The following is a 20,403-nucleotide window of genomic DNA, read 5'->3' as shown; positions in this document are numbered from 1 at the left end:
CGCTCAGCACATACTGTAGAATGTCAAAGAGATTGTTAACTCATTCGACTCGAATAATGCTGCATAGATAAAAACAGTTCAAAATATTCTACCCGACATAGAGTTGGAAGGGAATCTTGTTTTCATACCTGCTCAGTTTTCTTCTTACCTAGAGCCACAACATCACTGGACGCTATATGATTTCCCTTGTATGAATCACCTACCATTCCTGGTAGTATACGACAAAAGTGAAAGAGAATGTGGTACGGTATGTAATTTAAAAAAATCCTGGTTATAAACAGATGTGCGATATTCGAGACATTCTCGAAGGAAAACCGTCTGCCACGCCAAACGAGTGGTTAACATCGTTTAAATATGCCCCAATAACCTCCTCTGACGTGAAAATTTTTTCATGTTACATAAAAACCAAACCAAACCCCATGGCACTACAGCCCTTGAAGGGCCTTGGCCTACCAAGCGACCGCTGCTCAGCCCGAAGGCCTGCAGATTACGAGGTGTCGTGTGGTCAGCACGACGAATCCTCTCGGCCGTTATTCTTGGCTGTCTAGACCGGGGCCGCTATCTCACCGTCAGATAGCTCCTCAATTCTAATCACGTAGGCTGAGTGGACCTCGAACCAGCCCTCAGGTCCAGGTGAAAATCCCTGTCCTGGCCGGGAATCGAACCCGGGGCCTCCGGGTAAGAGGCAGGCACGCTACCCCTACACCACGGGGCCGGCTTCATGTTACATACGTGTTGTGAACTGCAATTCATCAGTCAACATTAGCATGGGGAGCACTTCTGCTTCAACCTAAGGGAATAATGTAGCATAAGTTTATTAATGTAATACTAACTCATCCTTTCTACTGCCAAGGGACATTAATTATTTCAGTTTAATCACAGTCTAAGGTTTAATGGTACATATTTATGGGGATATTTTCAGGTTTTTAAGAGCACAGGTGCATGCATATTTTCTGGATTTTTAGGGCATGATATTCTGGTATCACTATTGTTGTAATATTAATTACATATACAAACATGTGTTTTGATGATTACAAGGTTCAGAATATTACGAAAAAAATTGTTTTATCATCTTCCTCACACCTAAAATGATAGTTAGTGTGTCTGCCATACTGCCTCTTCGCTTTAGGACGTTTTATACCGCCAAAGACGGTCATAATCTCACTGTATTGAATTATGGGAGTGACGTTACGTTGGTCAAATTTTCAGCCAATGGCAAAACCCGTTGGCGCCAGACATAATTAATATGTTATTCATATTGATAAGGGCCCCATACACGCGCAGACTTAGTCGGAGGTAAGTCTGCGCAAACCAGTCTCTTCAGACATGTCTCTGTGTGTATGGCCAATAAGTCTGCCGACAAAAAGTCTGCAGGCAAGTCTCTGATATTCTGGCGCTGCTTGAATTCAGCTGGAGACTTTGCGACGAAAGCGCTATCTCAGAGTTGCGGCAATAAATGTAAATGTGGTAACCTACAAATATGAAAACTGAAATAATTTTTGGCGCGTCTTCTTCGTGCAGAGCGCTACATTACGTCCAAATAACAACTCATCTTCTGTATCGACTAATTAATTTCAATCCGTTTATATTTTTCAACCATCCGAAGTGCATAATCTTAAACAGAAAACAGCTGAACGCGTCGTATTCAACCTCCTCGGTCATGGGCGCCCGCAAGGGGGGGGGGGGCAAGAGGGGGCAGTTGCCCCCCCCCCCCCTGGAATTCTAAAGATGTTGATGTTCAATTGTTTATTGTCACACCAGATTATTTCATAAACTGAAATTACTGACAGTCATCTAGCATATGTTATAACTGGAAGTTTCTGTAAACAATTTAATGTTGCTGACGTTGTATTGGTTTTTATATTCAAGAAAATTGTTAATGTGCCCCCACCTGGAAAAGATCCTGCGGGCGCCCATGTCCTCGGTAAATAATCATTTAGTCTGAGCGTGTGTGGGCAACTCCATACTTCCGACTTACCTCCCAGAGGCAAGTCTGTGCAGGTAAGTATTCCAGAAGTCTGCGCGTGTATGGGGCCCTATAGAGTTTCGTAAATAGTTACCGTTTATTTTGCCACCATCACGAGAAAGTCCTTCCGTCTCGCTCTGGATTTAGTTATGAATTCTTTGACCCTGGACTTCTAGTTTCAGTTATTACTGTCTCAAGTTTATTACCGACACGGTGGGTGACTAATATAATTTATTCTGCTGAAAAGTTCTCTTAGCGACAAGGTTAAAGACAGAACGTATTCTTCACGGGCTGTTAGGTCCACCACCACCTTGTGGCCGGTACCAAGGTTGTGGGCGAATTCCTGTCGTGGGCTACAGGGGTATAAGAGCACGATCCAGCCATTCCTACTCATAGTCTTGCAAGATGACTGATACGGACGTCAAGAAGCTAGTTATTGTTTCTGCTCTCGTGTGTCTCGGTGCTGCTGCTCCGAAGGATGAGAAACGTGACATAGCTGCCCAGTTGGCACCTATCGCCTACGCTGAAGAAGCTGGTCTTTATCCGATTTCTGCGGTTCCACATCACCCCTATTACTCACCTGAAATAATCGCGAAACCCGTTCAAGAGTTCTCGGCCTATTATCCTAGAACAGTCGCCAAACCTGTGACAGCGATCCCTACTTATTACCCTGAAATAGTCGCCAAACCTATTCCTGTTCCTCCATTGCTCGAAAAGCATGCTTTCCCTGTTGGATTTGAAGAAGCAAAAGAATTAGCGCACAAAGACGGCTACGTTCATCATAACAAGGAAGTTGGCAGTGGCGAATATCTTACGGGGAACGGCTTCTCAAAGAAAGGTCTTGAGGCAGGTGGAGCAGGATACCATAAAACTGATTCCTACCTGGATGATAATCGACATGCAGGAGATAAGCTTGCTCATGAAGGATATTCCAGTGATGTAAGTCAGGGAAGTAAAGGCCACGAAGATGGAGGAATTTACGAGAAGGGACTAGCTTATGGTAAGGACAATAAATTGAACGCTGGACACGCCATAAATAACAACTATAAGAAGGGTCACCATACCAGTGGATTCCGTTCAACATACCATAAGGATGAATCAGGTGAGTCTTTGCAACAATTCAATAAGTACCGGTAACAATTTGTTAGAAATGGCTATAGGGGTAATTTCTATCAAACCTTGTCATACAACATGCTCGATCTCGAGATGGGTGCGCTAACTAATAACTTAAGGGGAAAGGTACTCTTTTCTAGGTCAAACAACTGCATTTTAAATTTTTTCCTTTGTAAAATATAGGATATTTTCCTCTTTAATCTTGTGAGAAAAAAAATTTTCTCCAGCACATCAAAAATCTTTGTAAACATCCATGGTTCTCATGGGCTACATCCACTACATCCCACTCTGTTGTGTGAATTCTGTTGGTCATTTTACTTAACTTCCGTTTTTTACACACAGTTTACATCATAGGCCAATTTAAAAAGTATTGAAATTAATTGCATGATATTTTCATTATAGGCTACATTATTTCATCTGTATGAACATGTTCTAGACCTTTCCTTTGATAGAAGTTATATTTTAAAGACAAGTAGTTATGCAAAAAAGAATAAAATTATATGAAAAATAATGATTGTTATAATATTAGAATTAAGAATACCTGTACAACCATGGTCATTTAAGACATAAAAGATTTTTAGCTTGACATGAAGATTTTTGCCATCTTCTCCTGTCCCAATATTGTACTCGTTCTCGAATGACATCCTCATGATCCTGTACAGATTGATCTTTCCAGTGAAGTCTTGATCTACCTAGGCTACCTATTTGTACTTCCTCCTAAAATAAGAATCACCACCACCAGAGGTCTCTTCCCACCTGGCTGCCCAATGAAGGCTTGTTAAAAAGGAAGTTAGATTCATTGAAGGTTTGGCATAGTAAGCCATCATTTTGTAGAGTATATCCAAACCATCTTAGATAGTTTATGGCAGTAATATCTGAGTCACTGTAGTTCATTTGTATGTCCTGATATCTGTGTAGCTCTCAGATGTTATTTTCATTTAGATGTCCTAAGAATTTCATGAGAATTTCATTTTCAAACTTAATGAAAGTTCAGCAACTTTTCTTAATTATGACACTTTTTTCTGCCATCCAGAAGCAAATATTTTGAAGTAATATCTTAAGATATTCTAATGTTGTTGATGTAAGTCTTTAAATCATTTCAGCCAAATAATCATGTAAATATCAATCATCATCAATCACCACTGATCTGCATTTAAGGTTGCCATCCAACCAGCAGATTTCAAATCAGTTTTGCTTCTTAAATGATTTCAAAGAAGTCGGAAATTTATCAAACATCTCCCTTAGTAAATTATTCCTAACCCTAATTCCTCTTCAAATAAACAAGTATTTGCTTGGACAATCTTGAATTCCAACTTTATCATCATATTATAATCCTTCCTATTTCTAAGACTCAACTCAGGCTTATTCGTCTGCTAATGTCACTCCACACCATCTCTCATTTTACAGTTGTGAACATAACATTTAATCAAGCAGCTTGTCCCTTTACTCCCAAGTCTTCCCAGTCCAAAATTTGCTACATTTTCATAACACTATTCTTTTGTTGGAAATCACCCAGAATGAATTGTGCTGCTTTCCTTTGGTTCTTTTCCAGTTCTCGTTTCAAGAAATCCTGGTGTGGATCCCATACACAGGAACCACACTTTAACTGGAGTCTTACCAGAGACTTAGGCCTATATGCCTTACTTTATATCCTCCTTGCAACTCTTAAATACCCTCATAACCTTGTGAGTGACTTGTAACTTATATTTAACAGCGTTGTTTATGTTATCACCCCATTGAAGATCTTTCTTTATATTAACACCTACCCTGGGTACTTATCGTGATTGCTGTGAGGTGCTACCACCCATCAACACAGCAATTCAAACTTAGGGAACTTTTCCTCTTGGTGAAACTGAAAAGCTGACTTTTCATCCTGTTTACCATCATACCATCATCTGCTGTCCATCTGACAACATCATTGAGGTCTTTCCACAGTCTTTCACAATCCTGTAAACTATTTAATGTTCTATACAGTATAACTTCATCTACAAAAAACTGTATCTGTGATTTAAGTAGTTTACTTATACCAGTTATATAGGCTATGTAAGAAAACATAGGAGTTCAATAATAATGCCTTATGGGGCCAGCATCTTAATCTTTACAGGATCGTATAATGCTTTACTTAATTTTCCAAGTTCTATTTTCTAGAAATTTAGCCACCCATTAAACCACTCTCTTGTCTAGTACAATAGTTCATATTTTCATCAGCAGTCTCCCATGGTCTACCCTATCAAAAACATTGGATAGATCAATAGCAACATAGTCCATTTCACCTCTCAAATCTAAAATATTTGCTATATATTGCTTCAATCCCACAAGCTGAGCCTGTCTAGAATAACCTTTCCTAAACACAAACTGCCTTTTATCAAACCCGTTAGAATATCGACAATGTATCTAATATAATCAGAAAGAATGTTTTCCCAGAGCTTACATGCAACACATGTCAAGCTGACTGGTCTGTAATTATCTGCTTTATATTTATCACACTTTCCTTATGCACTGGGTCTGCTGTAGCAACTCTCCATTCATTTGGTATAGCTCCTTCAAGGAAACAGTAATCAAATAAGTATTTCAGATATGGCGCTATATTACAACTCATTGCCGTTAGTACATCCCCAGAATTTTTTTTCAATCCAAGGTGCTTTGCTAGCTTTTAACTTTTGTATCTTTTTGTAAATGTCTTTATTATGATAGGTAAATTTCAGCACTTTACCATTATTAGTCACTGCCTCAACCTGGACATTATCCTTATATCTAACTATCTTCACATACTGCTATCTAAATATTTCTGCCTTCTGAGAATGAATGTTCCCTGAAGGGAAACGGTATTAAAGCGAGGATAAAATACCTCTGCTGATTAATTGTAGGAACAAGCTAAATACCATAATATTTTTTATTGTGAAGAAATATGAATATAGTGGATGCCCTAAGAACCAGTGAGAGACTGTTGTGGGTTCATTTTTGTGTCAGAGGCAGTGTTTGGTTATTAACTCAGTGTATCCGTTCAAGCGCATATGTTAGGGTGCCTCTTACTTTCCAGAAAAAAGAAATTTATCCTCGTTTGTTTTGGGCTCATCCCCTAAACATTTTCCATTGTCCCATCGTCGCCATAAGACCTATCTGTGTCGGTGCGACGTAAAGCAACTAGCAAAAAAAAAAAAGGGTATTGATACATGTTTAATATCTAATTTTATATTACATTTTAATTCATTTTCACTATTTAGACTGTATTATGGTTTTTTGTATTCTTGTGTACACTTTCTTTTCACTGTTTCTTTCTTCAGCTTTGTTAATAGGATAAAAGGGAAGCAGCGATTTTCTCTGGATACCACTATGCTAGGAGATGTCATATAGGTGTCAGTAAATAGACCACCCTGGTATAGCGATGACAAGTAGAATTTTTTGTCAGGACAGCACCATGTCAGTAGCTGCAAGACCAAACACTCTAAATCCAGATAAGCAAGCCATGGGGGTTAAGCCTGCAAAGTAATTTTTCATTTTTTAAATAGACATTATTAAGCCTACAACTTGATACCAGTAATGGAACTAAAATAATGCAAATAATTTAGGTCTAATGAATAATGAAGCAAGGCAATACATTCTGATTTATGCTGAACATTTACAAAATATTTTTTCAATATTTTTCACCTTGTTCTGGCAAGTAAGAAATACCAACAATTTTATTTAAATAAGGATATAATAAGATGTAATAAGAGGTGCTTCAAGAATTTATGAAGATTTTTGCATTCTGAGTACCATTTTAGTACATTAATTTGCATTCATTTGTAGCCTACCTGGTGGCCATGTTCGTTAAGGCATCAAGTCTGACACCATGGTAAGCCAATTCAAGTTCTGTTGGTTAAAAACATTTTCATCAGCAAAATGTTGGCTGGCAGGGTAGGAGAGATGGTGGTATACAATTTCTAATCATTAGATTGCATGCCTAAGGCTTGGATTCAATTCCAAACCTCTCTGCAGTGAGGGCGTATGACACTGTTGATGGTGATTCGTTCGTCAGATGGGGACGTAAAGCCTTGAGCAGACCCCTTAGTGCTATTTGACAGGAGTAGGCAATTTTCTGGCACCGGGTTTTACCCTCTCCCATCCCACTACCATGTAACACATCATTTATTTCATTAACTCCTTTGATGAAGTTGAGGTTGGGAAGGGCATCCTGTTGTAAAAAAGTTGCTATGAATATTCATCTCACTTCATACATGACCCCACAGAGAAACAAGGATTGGACAACAAATTTGAATTTATCCAAAAAGTCCAAGAGTTATGCTTTTCTTTTGCTTGTCAGGGTAGATGATATGTACATTCGCTTCATAAACTACTTCCCTCTTTGCTAATAAATTTTGTATTTATTTGAGGTGCATCTCTCCCTCTTGTCCAAGGTATCATATTCTCCTATCTATTTTTCTAAACCTCTTTCAGGATAATATTCTTCTTTAGTATCTAGGATGCCTTCTTAATTTTTTAAGAGAAATTTATATTAACTTAGTTCTTTCTAACACTTCTAGAAGTTAACATAATACCTCTGATTATTATTATTATTATTATTATTATTATTATTATTATTATTATTATTATTATTATTATTATTATTATTATTATTATTATTATTATTAATTTTTTGTATTAAAATAAATTATTCATGCTATAAATTAATTATCAATAAAACATATAAATCAAGGTTCAGCAGTTTTGGACATAAAAAGAATCTGCTGTTGTCCTTGGTGCTTCGCTTCAGCTGTGACAGTCTAAGAAGTGAGACAGACAATTTCATCCTGTGGAGTGGTATCTGGAAACATGCCCATAACACAAGTAGCATTTCCTTGGTGGATAGCAATTCCTAGCTGCTTCCTTAGGAATTCATTGAGCAAGGTCACCAGTAATTCCAGATGATTGTTTGCCAATATCTGAAATGAGACTTCTAGCCTCTTGACACAATGTCCCTATCATTTTGACTGCAAATACCATGAAGATGTCATTGTCAGTCACTGCCCTGTATTTCGTCCTTTTGTTGTGTATGACCAATTCTGCTGCAAAATCAGCCTTGCAAGTGTGAGGCAGATGAGATGGTGCTGAAGTATCTACACACGTGGCATCCCACAATAGAAATCTGCCCTTGTTCCATGGGACTAAAGTCAGACCATCGGGGTATTTTCCTTCTGTTTGACAAGTGCCAATCACTTCCAGCATAGATGCTAAAGCTATTTTGATGGAAAGCTCTTTCAATTGAAAAGTGTCTTGAAAATTGTCCATCACTCTCAGGACAACTTAAAGCACGACAGCCATAATCATTGACATCAGCTCCACATATGCACTTATGTGATTGGCATATATTGCAACCAAGTCATAAGCCAACTGTGATTTTAAATGATGTATTGTCCATAACTCTGTCAACATTAGCTGATGGAAAAGCCTTAAAGTACAGGCCTGCTACATTTTTCTGAAGAGCAAATGTCATGTTCAATCAATGTCTGATGGAAATGACAGAATCAGAAGGTCAAGAATTCGATGGGTGTTCTTCATATCCCAACTTCTTTGTGAATCCAGGGATGCTTTAGGGTTCAAACTATTGGTCATGGTATTCCAGCAAGATTTTGCATCCATCATATGACATATCTGGACATTATTGGCATAATCAAAGAACAGAGACTTGATAATATCAGATACTCCATAGGCAGAAACATGGAAAGCTGGAGTGGAAATGTCAGTTAACCTACAAATTCCAAGGCCGCCAAATTCCACTGGTAAACATACCAGGGTTCAGTTACTCTCCTCAAATGATATATTGAGTAGAGACTCGAGTCTGGTTTCTTGTGGGTCTGGTATCATATGTTCAGTTTTATTTTATTTCCTTTTTTTAACTGTAACTTATATTGTGCCAATATTGTGTAGCAATGGAGATAGTTTGTTTTCACCAGATGGCATGATGTTGTCAGCATAGAGAAGGATTCACAGTATTGGTCAACAGAGGTCTGCTGTAACAGTGTTTATCACAAGGATGAACAAAGTTTGTGATATGATGGAGCCCTAGTGGACTGTAATGCTAAAGTTATCAGATATTTCTGCAGCAGCTTGGATGTAGATTCTTGTCACTACATAAAGCAACTGTCAGTTTAAAGTAATAAGTTGAATTCTACAACCAAACTGGGAAGCTGCACAATTGACTGTGGCTATCCTGAATCCTAACAGTTTCTATGATTCCAGTTCCAGGGTACCATTCCTGACCCTAGATCCCAATAATAAAACTTTATAATAGACTTTACAATTATTACAGGTTATTTGATAGTTTTGACACAAAGAAGATGGTATGACAATCAAAAGTGCCCCAATACCCAAAATGCAATCAACAATATCAGAACACCACATGAGATAGGCTCAGGAACGTATTAAAATTAAAGAAATGTAAGAAGTATGAAAGACATAGTTCCTAAGGGAGAAGAAAATTTAAGACTGCATAGAGTATGTCAAATGAGATGAGCTATATGATACTTTAGAGTAATAAGTAAGTGAAAGAGGATCTTTAGACTGACCATCAATTTATTATTCTTGTATTCTGTTGACAGGTCATGATACCAAGTATTATGATGAAGACAGCGATGAAGGCCATCATGCTGGTGCACAAGATATTGGTGACTACTATGGTGCTCATGGACTTGAAAAAGTACATGGGAAAGGTGGAGCAGGTGCTTTTGCTGCAGGTTCCCAAGGAGAATACAACCACTTTGGTGCAGGTACTCATGGAGGTGCTAGCAGAGGACTCCATGATGCACGTGGTCATACTGACTACCATGGTGAACATGGAGGCTATGGCCATGAGGCAGCTGAAGGAGTCCACAAAGGTGAAAAGGGCCTCTTTGGGTCTGCTGAGGCCTTCCACGATGGTGGCTCACGTGCTCTGGGCTATCTTCACTAAGAGTTTCTTAGTTCAGGTATTTCATACTTTTTAATATTACTTACATCCATTAATAAACTACATAAATTGCCAGCATTGCATTATATTCACACTACTGTACCTTGCCTTTTTTTTTTCATCCTCATAACAAAATCAATATTGCATTAGCTGTAGTTATAATGAATTAGGCTATTCAGCAGTTGTTTTCAAGCAAGGAAAGCAAGCAAGTTTGTTGTTTTAAGAGACTGTTAATATCAAATCAAATCAAAATACTACCTCAGTGGCAAACGATACACAAAAGAACATTGTTCTCAACAACTAAATTTTAAGTTAAAAAGAAAAGAAGACATTTTTCCTAAAATACAGTATTATACAATTTACATGAACAATTTTTCTTTTAAACACGCAGCTCATCCTTAATAAACTTATATTATTTACAAAATTCTACTCATAATATATTTTGTACTTACACACATAATCAACTCATATACAGTATGTGGAAACACTTCAAAAAATACTACACATTTACTATAAGCTTTAAATGGACATTTTTTTTAAAAAACCCATTTTGGTACCTAACGTGCATAATGACCTGCTGCGTCTTAACCAGATCCCCTTTCGCCACTGCTTTTCAGAGTTTCTGAAGGGCCTCACAGCTACAGTAGCGGTCCCAGGGCCCTCAAAGTCCCCACTGTACTTCACCCCTACTTCAGACAAGGGAATGGAATTAATTTATTCACAAAAATACTTTATTTAAAATACCTACAGAGGTTGAATGCCCTCTAACATTTCTTTTCTCTGTTGCTGTTTATTCTTTCCTTGAATATCTGACAATGCACTATGAGAGACTTTGTCTCATTACCAGAAATTGATACTTGCCTGGCCATCAGATGATATAGATGTTGATTCCCATAGGGAACTTGAAATATTTGTCCCGAATGAGTAAATTTATAATACCAATATAAATGGTCCATTATTGGACATTATAAATTTTCCACCTAATTCATTCCTGGTTGCCAACGTTTCAGCCCTGTGTGCTAAGTTGGGCTCATCAGTTGGTAAATAGCACACCCACCAAGATGCATGGCTGGTGCATACCATGGAGGCCACTGCATAGCCTACTTGGAGCTTCCGGCAGTGCCAAGGCACTATGAGAGACTTTGTCTCATTACCAAAAATTGATGCCATCTGATAGCTAGGCAGACCAGGCATTGGCACTGCCGGTGGTTCCAATTAGCCTACGCAGTGGCCTCCACAGTATGCACTAGCCATGCGTCTTCGTGGGTGTGCTATTTACCAACTGATGAGCCCAACCTAGCACACGGGGGTGAAACACTGGCAACCAGGAATGAGTTAGCTGGAAACTTTATGCTGTCCAATAACGGACCATTTATACTGATATTATAAATTTACTCATTCGGGACAAATATTTCAGGTATCCTATGGGAATCAACATCTATATCATCAGTCTTGATTGATGAAAGGCTGTTGTTCCTATCAGGCTTTGCATGATGGCCTAATTCTATATGTAACTTTTTTAGTATATGGACAATCAAACATGCTTCAGCTTTGAAGAACAAGTCACCGTAAATCTTACAAGGCTAAGAATTCATGGTTGTGGAAATTGTCGTTTTCAATGTTAACCTTAGGCACTTATTTAATCTTGATACCTCTAATATGCTTCATTGAATTAGGCAATTACTCTCCTTCATTCTGATCTGGGCTAGTAAATGGTAATTGCTAAATTCATCTTGACTCCTTATGAACATATATTTCTGCTGGTTTTTAGCCAAGGTAAGGGGCTCAGTTGATACAGTGTTGACTTTCTAAGACAAAATTGAAAGGTTTGATCCTGGCTCAGTGTGGCGGTATTTGGAGGTACTCAGACAACCAGTCTCATTTAGGTAGATTGACTGCCATGTAAAAGAACAAGGGACAAAATTCCACCACATAAGCATCTCTGAAAGCTGTAAAAGTATTTAGTGGGATGTAAAACCAATAAAATTATTTTCAACTGTTGGATTTGAAATAAAATCTGAAATTTAAAGCATTTAAGTTTGTGAAACTAAAGTAATAATACAGAATGTTATTACCTATTTACTGACAAATGAAGAGTTTCACTTTTCACTAATATATTTTTGTTTCAGTTTCCAACTTCTCTGAGATGCGACTTCTGGACCAGCATTATGGAAAAAGGTTTAATGAGAACTTACCAGTATATTTATGAAGTGTGTTATTTGTAAGAATTAGTAGTATTTAGATACTTACTTCATAAAATGCTCAATACTGAGAATGAAAACTTTAGTTTGGTGCATCTAAGTAAGGTTAAGCAGTAGACAACTATTTGAAAGACATTTATAATGTCTTATTTCTGATAAAGAACTGTACAGTAGTTGTCCATGAATTTTTCTAAAGTTTACCATGAACTTCTGAGATAATTTCATTTTGAACTGTATTTTCATCATAATTCTATAAAGGCCATTACTGTATATAGCATTCTTCTAATATGGATACTGTAAATACAAAAAAATTCTGGTATAAGCTACTCTCAAAAGAATTGTAATTAATTTTGTAAAATAAATGTTGCTTACTAATATGGAATGAGACTTTTAATTATAAAAGTAAGATATTTAACTAAGGTTGAGAAACCAAATGAATGACTAGCTTGTAGTTCCTCTTACCCATGAAAATTTGTTCTAATCAACAGTGGCGTGGCAAGGGGTGAACACCAGCCCAGGGCTCCAAAATCAAGGGACCCTACTCCCCATATATTGCAAAAGAAGAAAACAGGAAAAAGTGGAAGAAGAAGATAAAAGCTAAAAATCTATATAATTTACACAAATAATACCCTCATTATTTTTAAAAAAAATTGAGGCATGAAATTGGGGTGCGGGTTTTATTTGAATCAATTTTGGCTTCTTTTTTTTTTCAAAATCAGCCTTCCTAAAGTTAGGGTGCGGGTATTATTCAGTGGCGGGGATTATTCACGTAAATACGGTATATAAAATAAGAGTTTTGTCTGTACATTGCTCAGAATTTAAAAAGAATGGTATTTCTGCATCGGTCATGTCCACAGTAACAAGTAAATGCATTTTGTACTTTTCCGTAATTTCTGTCCGTTTGTATGTATGTACACGCATCATGAGAAAACAGCTGAAGAGATTTCAATGAAAATCGGTATGTAAAGTCGGGGAATGAGATAGAAGAGATAGGAAGAGATAGAAGATTATAAAGTGTACTTGACGGGTGTTAGAAAAGGAAGGGCAGAGTCTGGGGTAGGGCTCTTTATCAGGAATACCATTGCACGCACCATAGTTTCTGTTAGGCACGTAAATGAGCGAATGATGTGGCTAGATTTGTCTGTTGGAGGAATTAGGACAAGAATTGTGTCCGTGTATTCACCATGTGAGGGTGCAGATGAGGATGAAGTTGACAAGTTTTATGAAGCATTGAGTGACATGTGGTCAGGGTCAACAGCAAGGATAGAATAGTGTTATTGGGCGATTTCAATGCGAGAGTTGGGAATAGAACTGAATGATACGAAAGGGTGATTGGTAAATGTGGGGAAGATATGGAAGCTAATGGGAATGGGAAGCATTGACTGGACTTCTGTGCTAGTATGGGTTTAGCTGATACGAATACATTCTTCAAGCATAAAGCTATTCACCACTACACATGGGAGGCTAGGGGTACCAGATCCATAATAGACTGTATCTTAACAGACTTTGAATTCAGGAAATTTGTTAGGAATGTACGAGTTTTCCGGGGATTTTTTGATGATACAGACCACTATATGATCTGTAGTGAACTAAGTATCTCTAGGCCTAGGGTAGAGAAAGTGAAATCTGTCTGCAAACGAATAAGGGTAGAAAATCTCCAGGACGAGAAAATTAGACAGAAGTACATGGATGTGATTAGTGAGAAGTTTCGAACAGTAGACAGTAAGCAGGTTCAGGTTATAGAAAGTGAATGGGTGGCATGCAGGGATGCTGTAGTAGAAACAGCAAGGGAATGCCTAGGAACAACTGTGTGTAAAGATGGGAAAAGGTGAACATCTTGGTGGAACGATGAAGTGAGAGCAGCCTGTAAACGTAAAAAGAAGGCTTATCAGAAATGGCACCAAACAAGGGCCGAGGCAGACAGGGATTTGTAGGTAGATGAAAGAAACAGAGCGAAACAAATAGCTGTTGAATCTAAAAAGAAGTCATGGGATGATTTTGGTAATAACCTGGAAAGGCTAGGTCAAGCAGCAGGGAAACCTTTCTGAACAGTAGACTAATAAAGAATCTTAGGAAGGGAGGGAAAAAGAAAATGAACAGTGTTTTGAGTAATTCAGGTGAACTCATAATAGATCCCAGGGAATCACTGGAGAGGTGGAGGGAATATTTTGAACATCTTCTCAATGTAAAAGGAAATCATCCTGGTGGTGTTGCAAACAGCCAAGCTCATGAGGAGGAGGAAAATGATGTTGGTGAAATTATGCTTGAGGAAGTGAAAAGGATGGTACATAAACTCCATTGTCATAATGCAGCAGGAATAGATGAAATTAGACCTGAAATGGTGAAGTATAGTGGGAAGGCAGGGATGAAATGGCTTCATAGAGTAGTAAAATTAGCGTGGAGTGTTGGTAAAGTACCTTCAGATTGGACAAAAGCAGTAATTGCACCTATTTATAAGCAAGGGAACAGGAAGGATTGCAACAACTATCGAGGTATCTCATTGATTAGTATACCAGCCAAAGTATTCACTGGCATCTTGGAAGGGAGGGTGCGATCAGTGGTTGGAGGAAGTTGGATGAAAACCAGTGTGGTTTCAGACCACAGAGAGACTGTCAGGATCAGATTTTCAGTATGCGCCAGGTAATTGAAAAATGCTACGAGAGGAATAGGCAGTTGTGTTTATGTTTCGTAGATCTAGAGAAAGCATATGACAGGGTACCAAGGGAAAAGATGTTCACTCTACTGGGGGACTATGGAATTAAAGGTAGATTATTAAAATCAATCAAAGGCATTTATGTTGACAATTGGGCTTCAGTGAGAATTGATGGTAGAATGAGTTCTTGGTTCAGGGTACTTACAGGGGTTAGACAAGGCTGTAATCTTTTACCTTTGCTGTTCATAGTTTACATGGATCATCTGTTGAAAGGTATAAAATGGCAGGGAGGGATTCAGTTAGGTGGAAATGTAGTAAGCAGTTTGGCCTATGCTGACGACTTGGTCTTAATGGCAGACTGTGCCGAAAGCCTGCAGTCTAATATCTTGGAACTTGAAAATAGGTGCAATGAGTATGGTATGAAAATTAGCCTCTTGAAGACTAAATTGATGTCAGTAGGTAAGAAATTCAACAGAATTGAATATAAGATTGGTGATACAAAGCTATAACAGGTCGATAATTTCAAGTATCTAGGTTGTGTGTTCTCCCAGGATGGTAATATAGTAAGTGAGATTGAATCAAGGTGTAGTAAAGCTAATGCAGTGAGCTCGCAGTTGCGATCAACAGTATTCTGTAAGAAGGAAGTCAGCTCCCAGACAAAACTATCTTTACATCGGTCTGTTTTCAGACCAACTTTGCTTTACAGAAGCGAAAGCTGGGTGGACTCAGGATATCTTATTCATAAGTTAGAAGTAACAGACATGAAAGTAGCAAGAATGATTGCTGGTACAAACAGGTGGGAACAATGGCAGGAGGGTACTCGGAATGAGGAGATAAAGGCTAATTTAGGAATGAACTCGGTGGATGAAGCTGTATGCATAAACCGGCTTTGGTGGTGGTGTCATGTGAGGCGAATGGAGGAGGACAGGTTACCTAGGAGAATAATGGACTCTGCTATGGAGGGTAAGGGAAGTAGAGGGAGACCAAGACGACGATGGTTAGATTCGGTTTCTAACAATTTAAAGATAAGAGGTATAGAACTAAATGAGGCCACAACACTAGTTGCAAATCGAGGATTGTGGCGACATTTAGTAAATCTCAGAGGCTTGCAGACTGAACGCTGAAAGGCATAACAGTCTATAATAATAATAATAATAATAATGTATGTATGTAAATTTATGTTATTATTGGTCCTATCGATAAATACTACATAAGTAAAGTTATATAGAATTACATTTCTGATCATTTATGTCTTATACACTTTTACCTACCGACTAACGTAACAGAGATATTAATGAAATTGTATTTTTATTGCTAAGTCCATATCAACACCGAGCCACGAGAAAACGGATTAACTGAATTTAATGAAAATCGGTATATAGAGTTGGGGAATAAGATACTACAGTCTAAGCTGCAAACAATTTTATTCACCTTGGATGAAATGGTAGTTCAAGGGAAGGCGCCTGCAATTTAATTTTTAAATACGTATGTTATTGGTCATATCGAAGAGTACTATATAACAAAAGTTATAGAGAATACAATTTCCGATCATTTATGTTTTATTCAGCTTCACCACACTGGCTACGATAGGCTAAGAGTGGTATGTCAGAGTCAGAAGAAAACTAAATGTGAAGGCCTACAATATCGAAAGCTCATCAAATTTTTCAACATTACATCGACCATTGTTTGTTGTCTTATTCTTTGCCTCTTATGCTGCCACTCATCTCCGATAGTTAGGATTACTGCTGAGCGCTGAGTATAACAGCCTGCCTGAATATTGGCGGGAAATAGCTGGGGAGTTAGATAACTTTCTTCTTTAGCATGCCATTCCTCTGGTTCATACATTTTCTGATACTGCTGGCATGTAACACACTGGTTCATCATAGTATTCCAGGTATTCAATCCCTACTCTGACGCACTGATTGGAATGATTACACTTTCATTATAATGGCAGACACTCACTCTCCACCTGCATTTTTACATCTCAGAAAGACTGTCTTAGTGGTTTTTCCAACTGAAATGAACACAGGTCATTACAACAACATCAGTAGGAATGCGGCGACTAAAATCAATTTTATCAAATGAAATACTCGATCAAATGAAAAACCACACATTTTCTAACTTTTAACGAATAGTAATACGCTACTGATCTAACAGTCCAAAGTTCCTAGAGCTGGAGTGACCAGGCCGCAGACAGTTGTGAGCCATAAACACTCTTTAATTCTGGGGGGGAGGGGGAATTACACTTTTGGCTTATTCTGAATGATAGCACCACAATTCACTAAATAACTTAAAATTCAATCCTGAAAAGAGCCATTTCTTAAGAAAAGCTTCTTCCTTTTCACTTTTATTCAATTCTGTATTAATTTTATTAGAAATTAGCCATAAAGAGGTTTCTCCTCTGGCTTGGAGGAAAAATTTACCTCCAAGTCAGATAGTTTTTCCCCCGCCAGTGTAGGCCTAGTGAATTGAGATTTTCCGATTCATAGGGTACTCCTATTAAACAGATGAGTAAAATGGCATAGATTTTGCCTTGGGACTCTACACTATTCCCCCTCCCCCCAGAATTAAAGAGTGTTTATGGCTTACAGCTGTCTGCAGCCTGGTCACTCCAGCTCTAGGAACTTTGGACTGTTAGATCAGCAACATATTACTATTCTTTAAAAGTTAGAAAATGTGTGGTTTTTAATTTGATCGAGTATTTCATTTGATAGAATTGTTTGTAGTCGCCACATTGCTACTGGTGTCATTGTAATGACCTGTGTTCATTTCAGTTGGAAAAACCACTAAGACAGTTTTTGTGAGGATGTAAAAAGGCAGGTGGAGAGTGAGTGTCTGCCATTATAATGAAAACTCCCCAACTCGATTGTGACTGAGTGTAGGCTTGAGGGGCTACCATTGCAATGCAAATTTCCTAACCCAATCTTCACATAAGAAGAGATGTTTGGTGACTTACAACATGTACACTACCTAATCTAGAATTCTGCATACAATGTAGAATTCCATAACGAAGCACTGGTACATCAGCTAGTATACACATAAAATAAATTGAGTAAAGTAATTGGACAATGGACAAAATTAGAATATGAACGTAAGATGAGACAGCATTTGAACTTTCTCACTTTTAAATATTATAGTTTAAAGTTATAGGGATGTAGCACTATATATCGAACACTTAAAGTAATTTCTATGGATAGTTGATCAGTAATTTTTGCCAATGAAGAACAGACCTCTGAAGGAATAATAAAACCTTAACGGAACATCCATTGGTTGCAGCTAGCTTGTTCTGACTTTTATAATGTATAATTTATAGGTTCGAGACGCCCTTAAATGCAACAGTTGTATTCCTCCGTATATTGAATGGTCTCCGTTATATATCAATCAGTGAAGTCTTAATTATGGAACATGATTTTAATATATCGAATGTCAAGGTTGTAAATACTGAAAAGAGCGATTTATTATGAATCATGTTACCTTTAGACATTGTATGGTTATAATAACATGTATGTATGTATGTTCAGTCCATCAGCAATGCCGCTGGTGGGATCCTCAACAGCTCTGCCATCAGCTGTCATAGATGGCCTAGGCATCACTGAAGAGGCGTACTAGGGAAATGAGGAGTGAGGTAGTTCCCTGTTGCTTTTCTCACCAAGCCAGAGTTGCTATTACATATCAGTCTGCCAAGCCCATTGAAATGCATACACCAACCGACCATATGAGCAACATTTTCACACCATTCATAGCAGGGACTGGCTGTGTAAGGGTTGGCATTACTAGCATCGCTCATACCTCAGTCACTTTCATATTGTCAAAGCCAAGGATAAGACAGAGACAGATCTATGATAGTAACAAAATTGCTCTAGCCTATACCAGAAGACATAGTGCACTGTAAACACTAGGTCCTGCCAGCAAAGGCTAAATAACATGAATAGAACAGAATTATTCTTAAATATAAATCATAAGTAGAGCAAGCAATTAATACATATTAAAATAACCTGATTAAGACAAAAATCTATCTTTCCACAGAGAGCGGAACATGTATTTAGTCTTCCATGTTTCTCTTCCTTCTCTTTAATTCTTCCCAATACTCCTTTGAAGATATTGCATATGTTTTCAGTAATCTAAACTGAAGACGTTTATTTGGTACTTGAGGAACTTTGAGAAAATCTTTTAAAGAATCCTCGCTACTACTTGAGGTGGGTGAGCAAACAACTTCTGAAGCAATTTCATCCTTATTCAATAATTTTGGCTTGTGAACTTTTACTCTACTCTTCAATATGACGGCACCTTCTTGGGAGAAGGTATATACACCTCTAAATGTTCATCATTCAATGGGAAATCACGATTATCATTTATCATCATTTATTTCTTCTTCTTCTTCTTCTTCTTGTTCTTCTTGTTCTTCTTGTTGTTCTTCTTCTAATGAACTGTCTGTCATATTTTCATTTTGATTAGCCATTATTGTTTCATGTGTTGTACTGTACCAAGTTGTAACACTTTTCCAACAAGCGTACAAATCTGCTCTTCTCCATCACGTCTTAGTTTTTCATTGAATTGAACTTATCGAGAATACTAGGAGGCAAATTCTTCCAGGTCATCAAGCACAAACTTTAACTTCTGATTAGAAGTGGAAGGGGATGAAGGGCTGCTTTTGTCACTCTCTTGCTGTTACCTTCCCACTGGGGTCTTCAAGATATCTGCAACACATTTTGTATAGGGCACAGCATTGGGATCTAATGGATAGAGACCACATTTATGAAAGGCGTTTTTCACAACATCTGACCTAACAGCATCATCCCAAACTTCCTTTACCTTGGTTACTGATGCACCAAGAGTTCATATTTTCTCATCTTGAAGATCATTTTCCCATGCTCTCTTTAGAGGTGCAAATACCCCCACATCTGTTGGATGCAGAAGATTGGTGGTGTTTGGGAAAAAGCAGTACAATATGATTCCATGGCCATGAAAATATTCACTGTCTTGATGGGATAAATGACTCCTGTGTCCATCAAGAAAGAGAAAACAAGAGGTGTAATTTTCTCTACCTCTAGCCATGACCTAAAAGTAGTGAAGATAGTTCAGAAATGTTGGGGGGCCTTCATCCAGCCACTTTCAGTTTTCTCATCGATCCATGGCTCAGGTACGCTATCTCTGATAAGTTACTGAAGTTGTATGTTGCTGTAGAAGATCATTATTGGGGCACAACGCCCATCAGCACAGAAATTTCTGAGCACTGTTATGCCTTCTTTCTCTTTAGAGGTTGCCGTAACTTGAAGCTGTTCCCTTCTGAATCCAAGGTACTTTTCTGAAATCTTACGGAACAAAACATTTGTCTCATCTGCATTGAAGATCCTGTTTGGGTCTTTCATAATTGATCTTACATCCTCGGATTCGAAGTAGCATGACAGTCCAGCAAACCAACCACGTATTCCCTCTTCTAAGACAGCAGCCCTGCTCTTGCTTATGGTTTCAGCCTTCTTCTGAGACAGGAAAGGATGCCATCCCATAAAACACTTGAACCAGGTTTTCCAAGGTCTTCCATGTT

At 38.0% G+C, this 20,403-nt stretch overlaps 1 protein-coding gene across 1 annotated transcript; it reads left to right on the top strand.

Moving 5' to 3' along the window:
• The first annotated feature begins 2,371 nt into the window (after positions 1-2,371).
• Positions 2,372-12,522, top strand: LOC136866790 (uncharacterized). The gene is made up of 3 exons (XM_067143896.2): positions 2,372-3,068; positions 9,658-10,023; positions 12,134-12,522. Exons 1-2 carry the CDS (start codon positions 2,372-2,374, stop codon positions 10,005-10,007), a joined length of 1,047 nt encoding a protein of 348 aa, XP_066999997.2. The 3' UTR covers positions 10,008-10,023; positions 12,134-12,522.
• Positions 12,523-20,403: the final 7,881 nt, after the last annotated feature.

This window comes from Anabrus simplex, chromosome 3 (genome assembly GCF_040414725.1).
Source record: "Anabrus simplex isolate iqAnaSimp1 chromosome 3, ASM4041472v1, whole genome shotgun sequence".
NCBI classification, from domain to species: domain Eukaryota; kingdom Metazoa; phylum Arthropoda; class Insecta; order Orthoptera; family Tettigoniidae; genus Anabrus; species Anabrus simplex.
The sequence above is the reverse complement of the archived record's forward strand: the minus strand, read 5'-3'. Positions and strand labels throughout refer to the sequence as shown.

Bases quoted from the DNA above. Each gene is read 5' to 3' on its own strand.
- LOC136866790 (XM_067143896.2), top strand. From the start codon at position 2,372: ATGACTGATACGGACGTCAAGAAGCTAGTTATTGTTTCTGCTCTCGTG. The intron at 3,069-9,657 runs GTGAGTCTTTGC...TTCTGTTGACAG, and splicing joins ATACCATAAGGATGAATCAG to GTCATGATACCAAGTATTAT.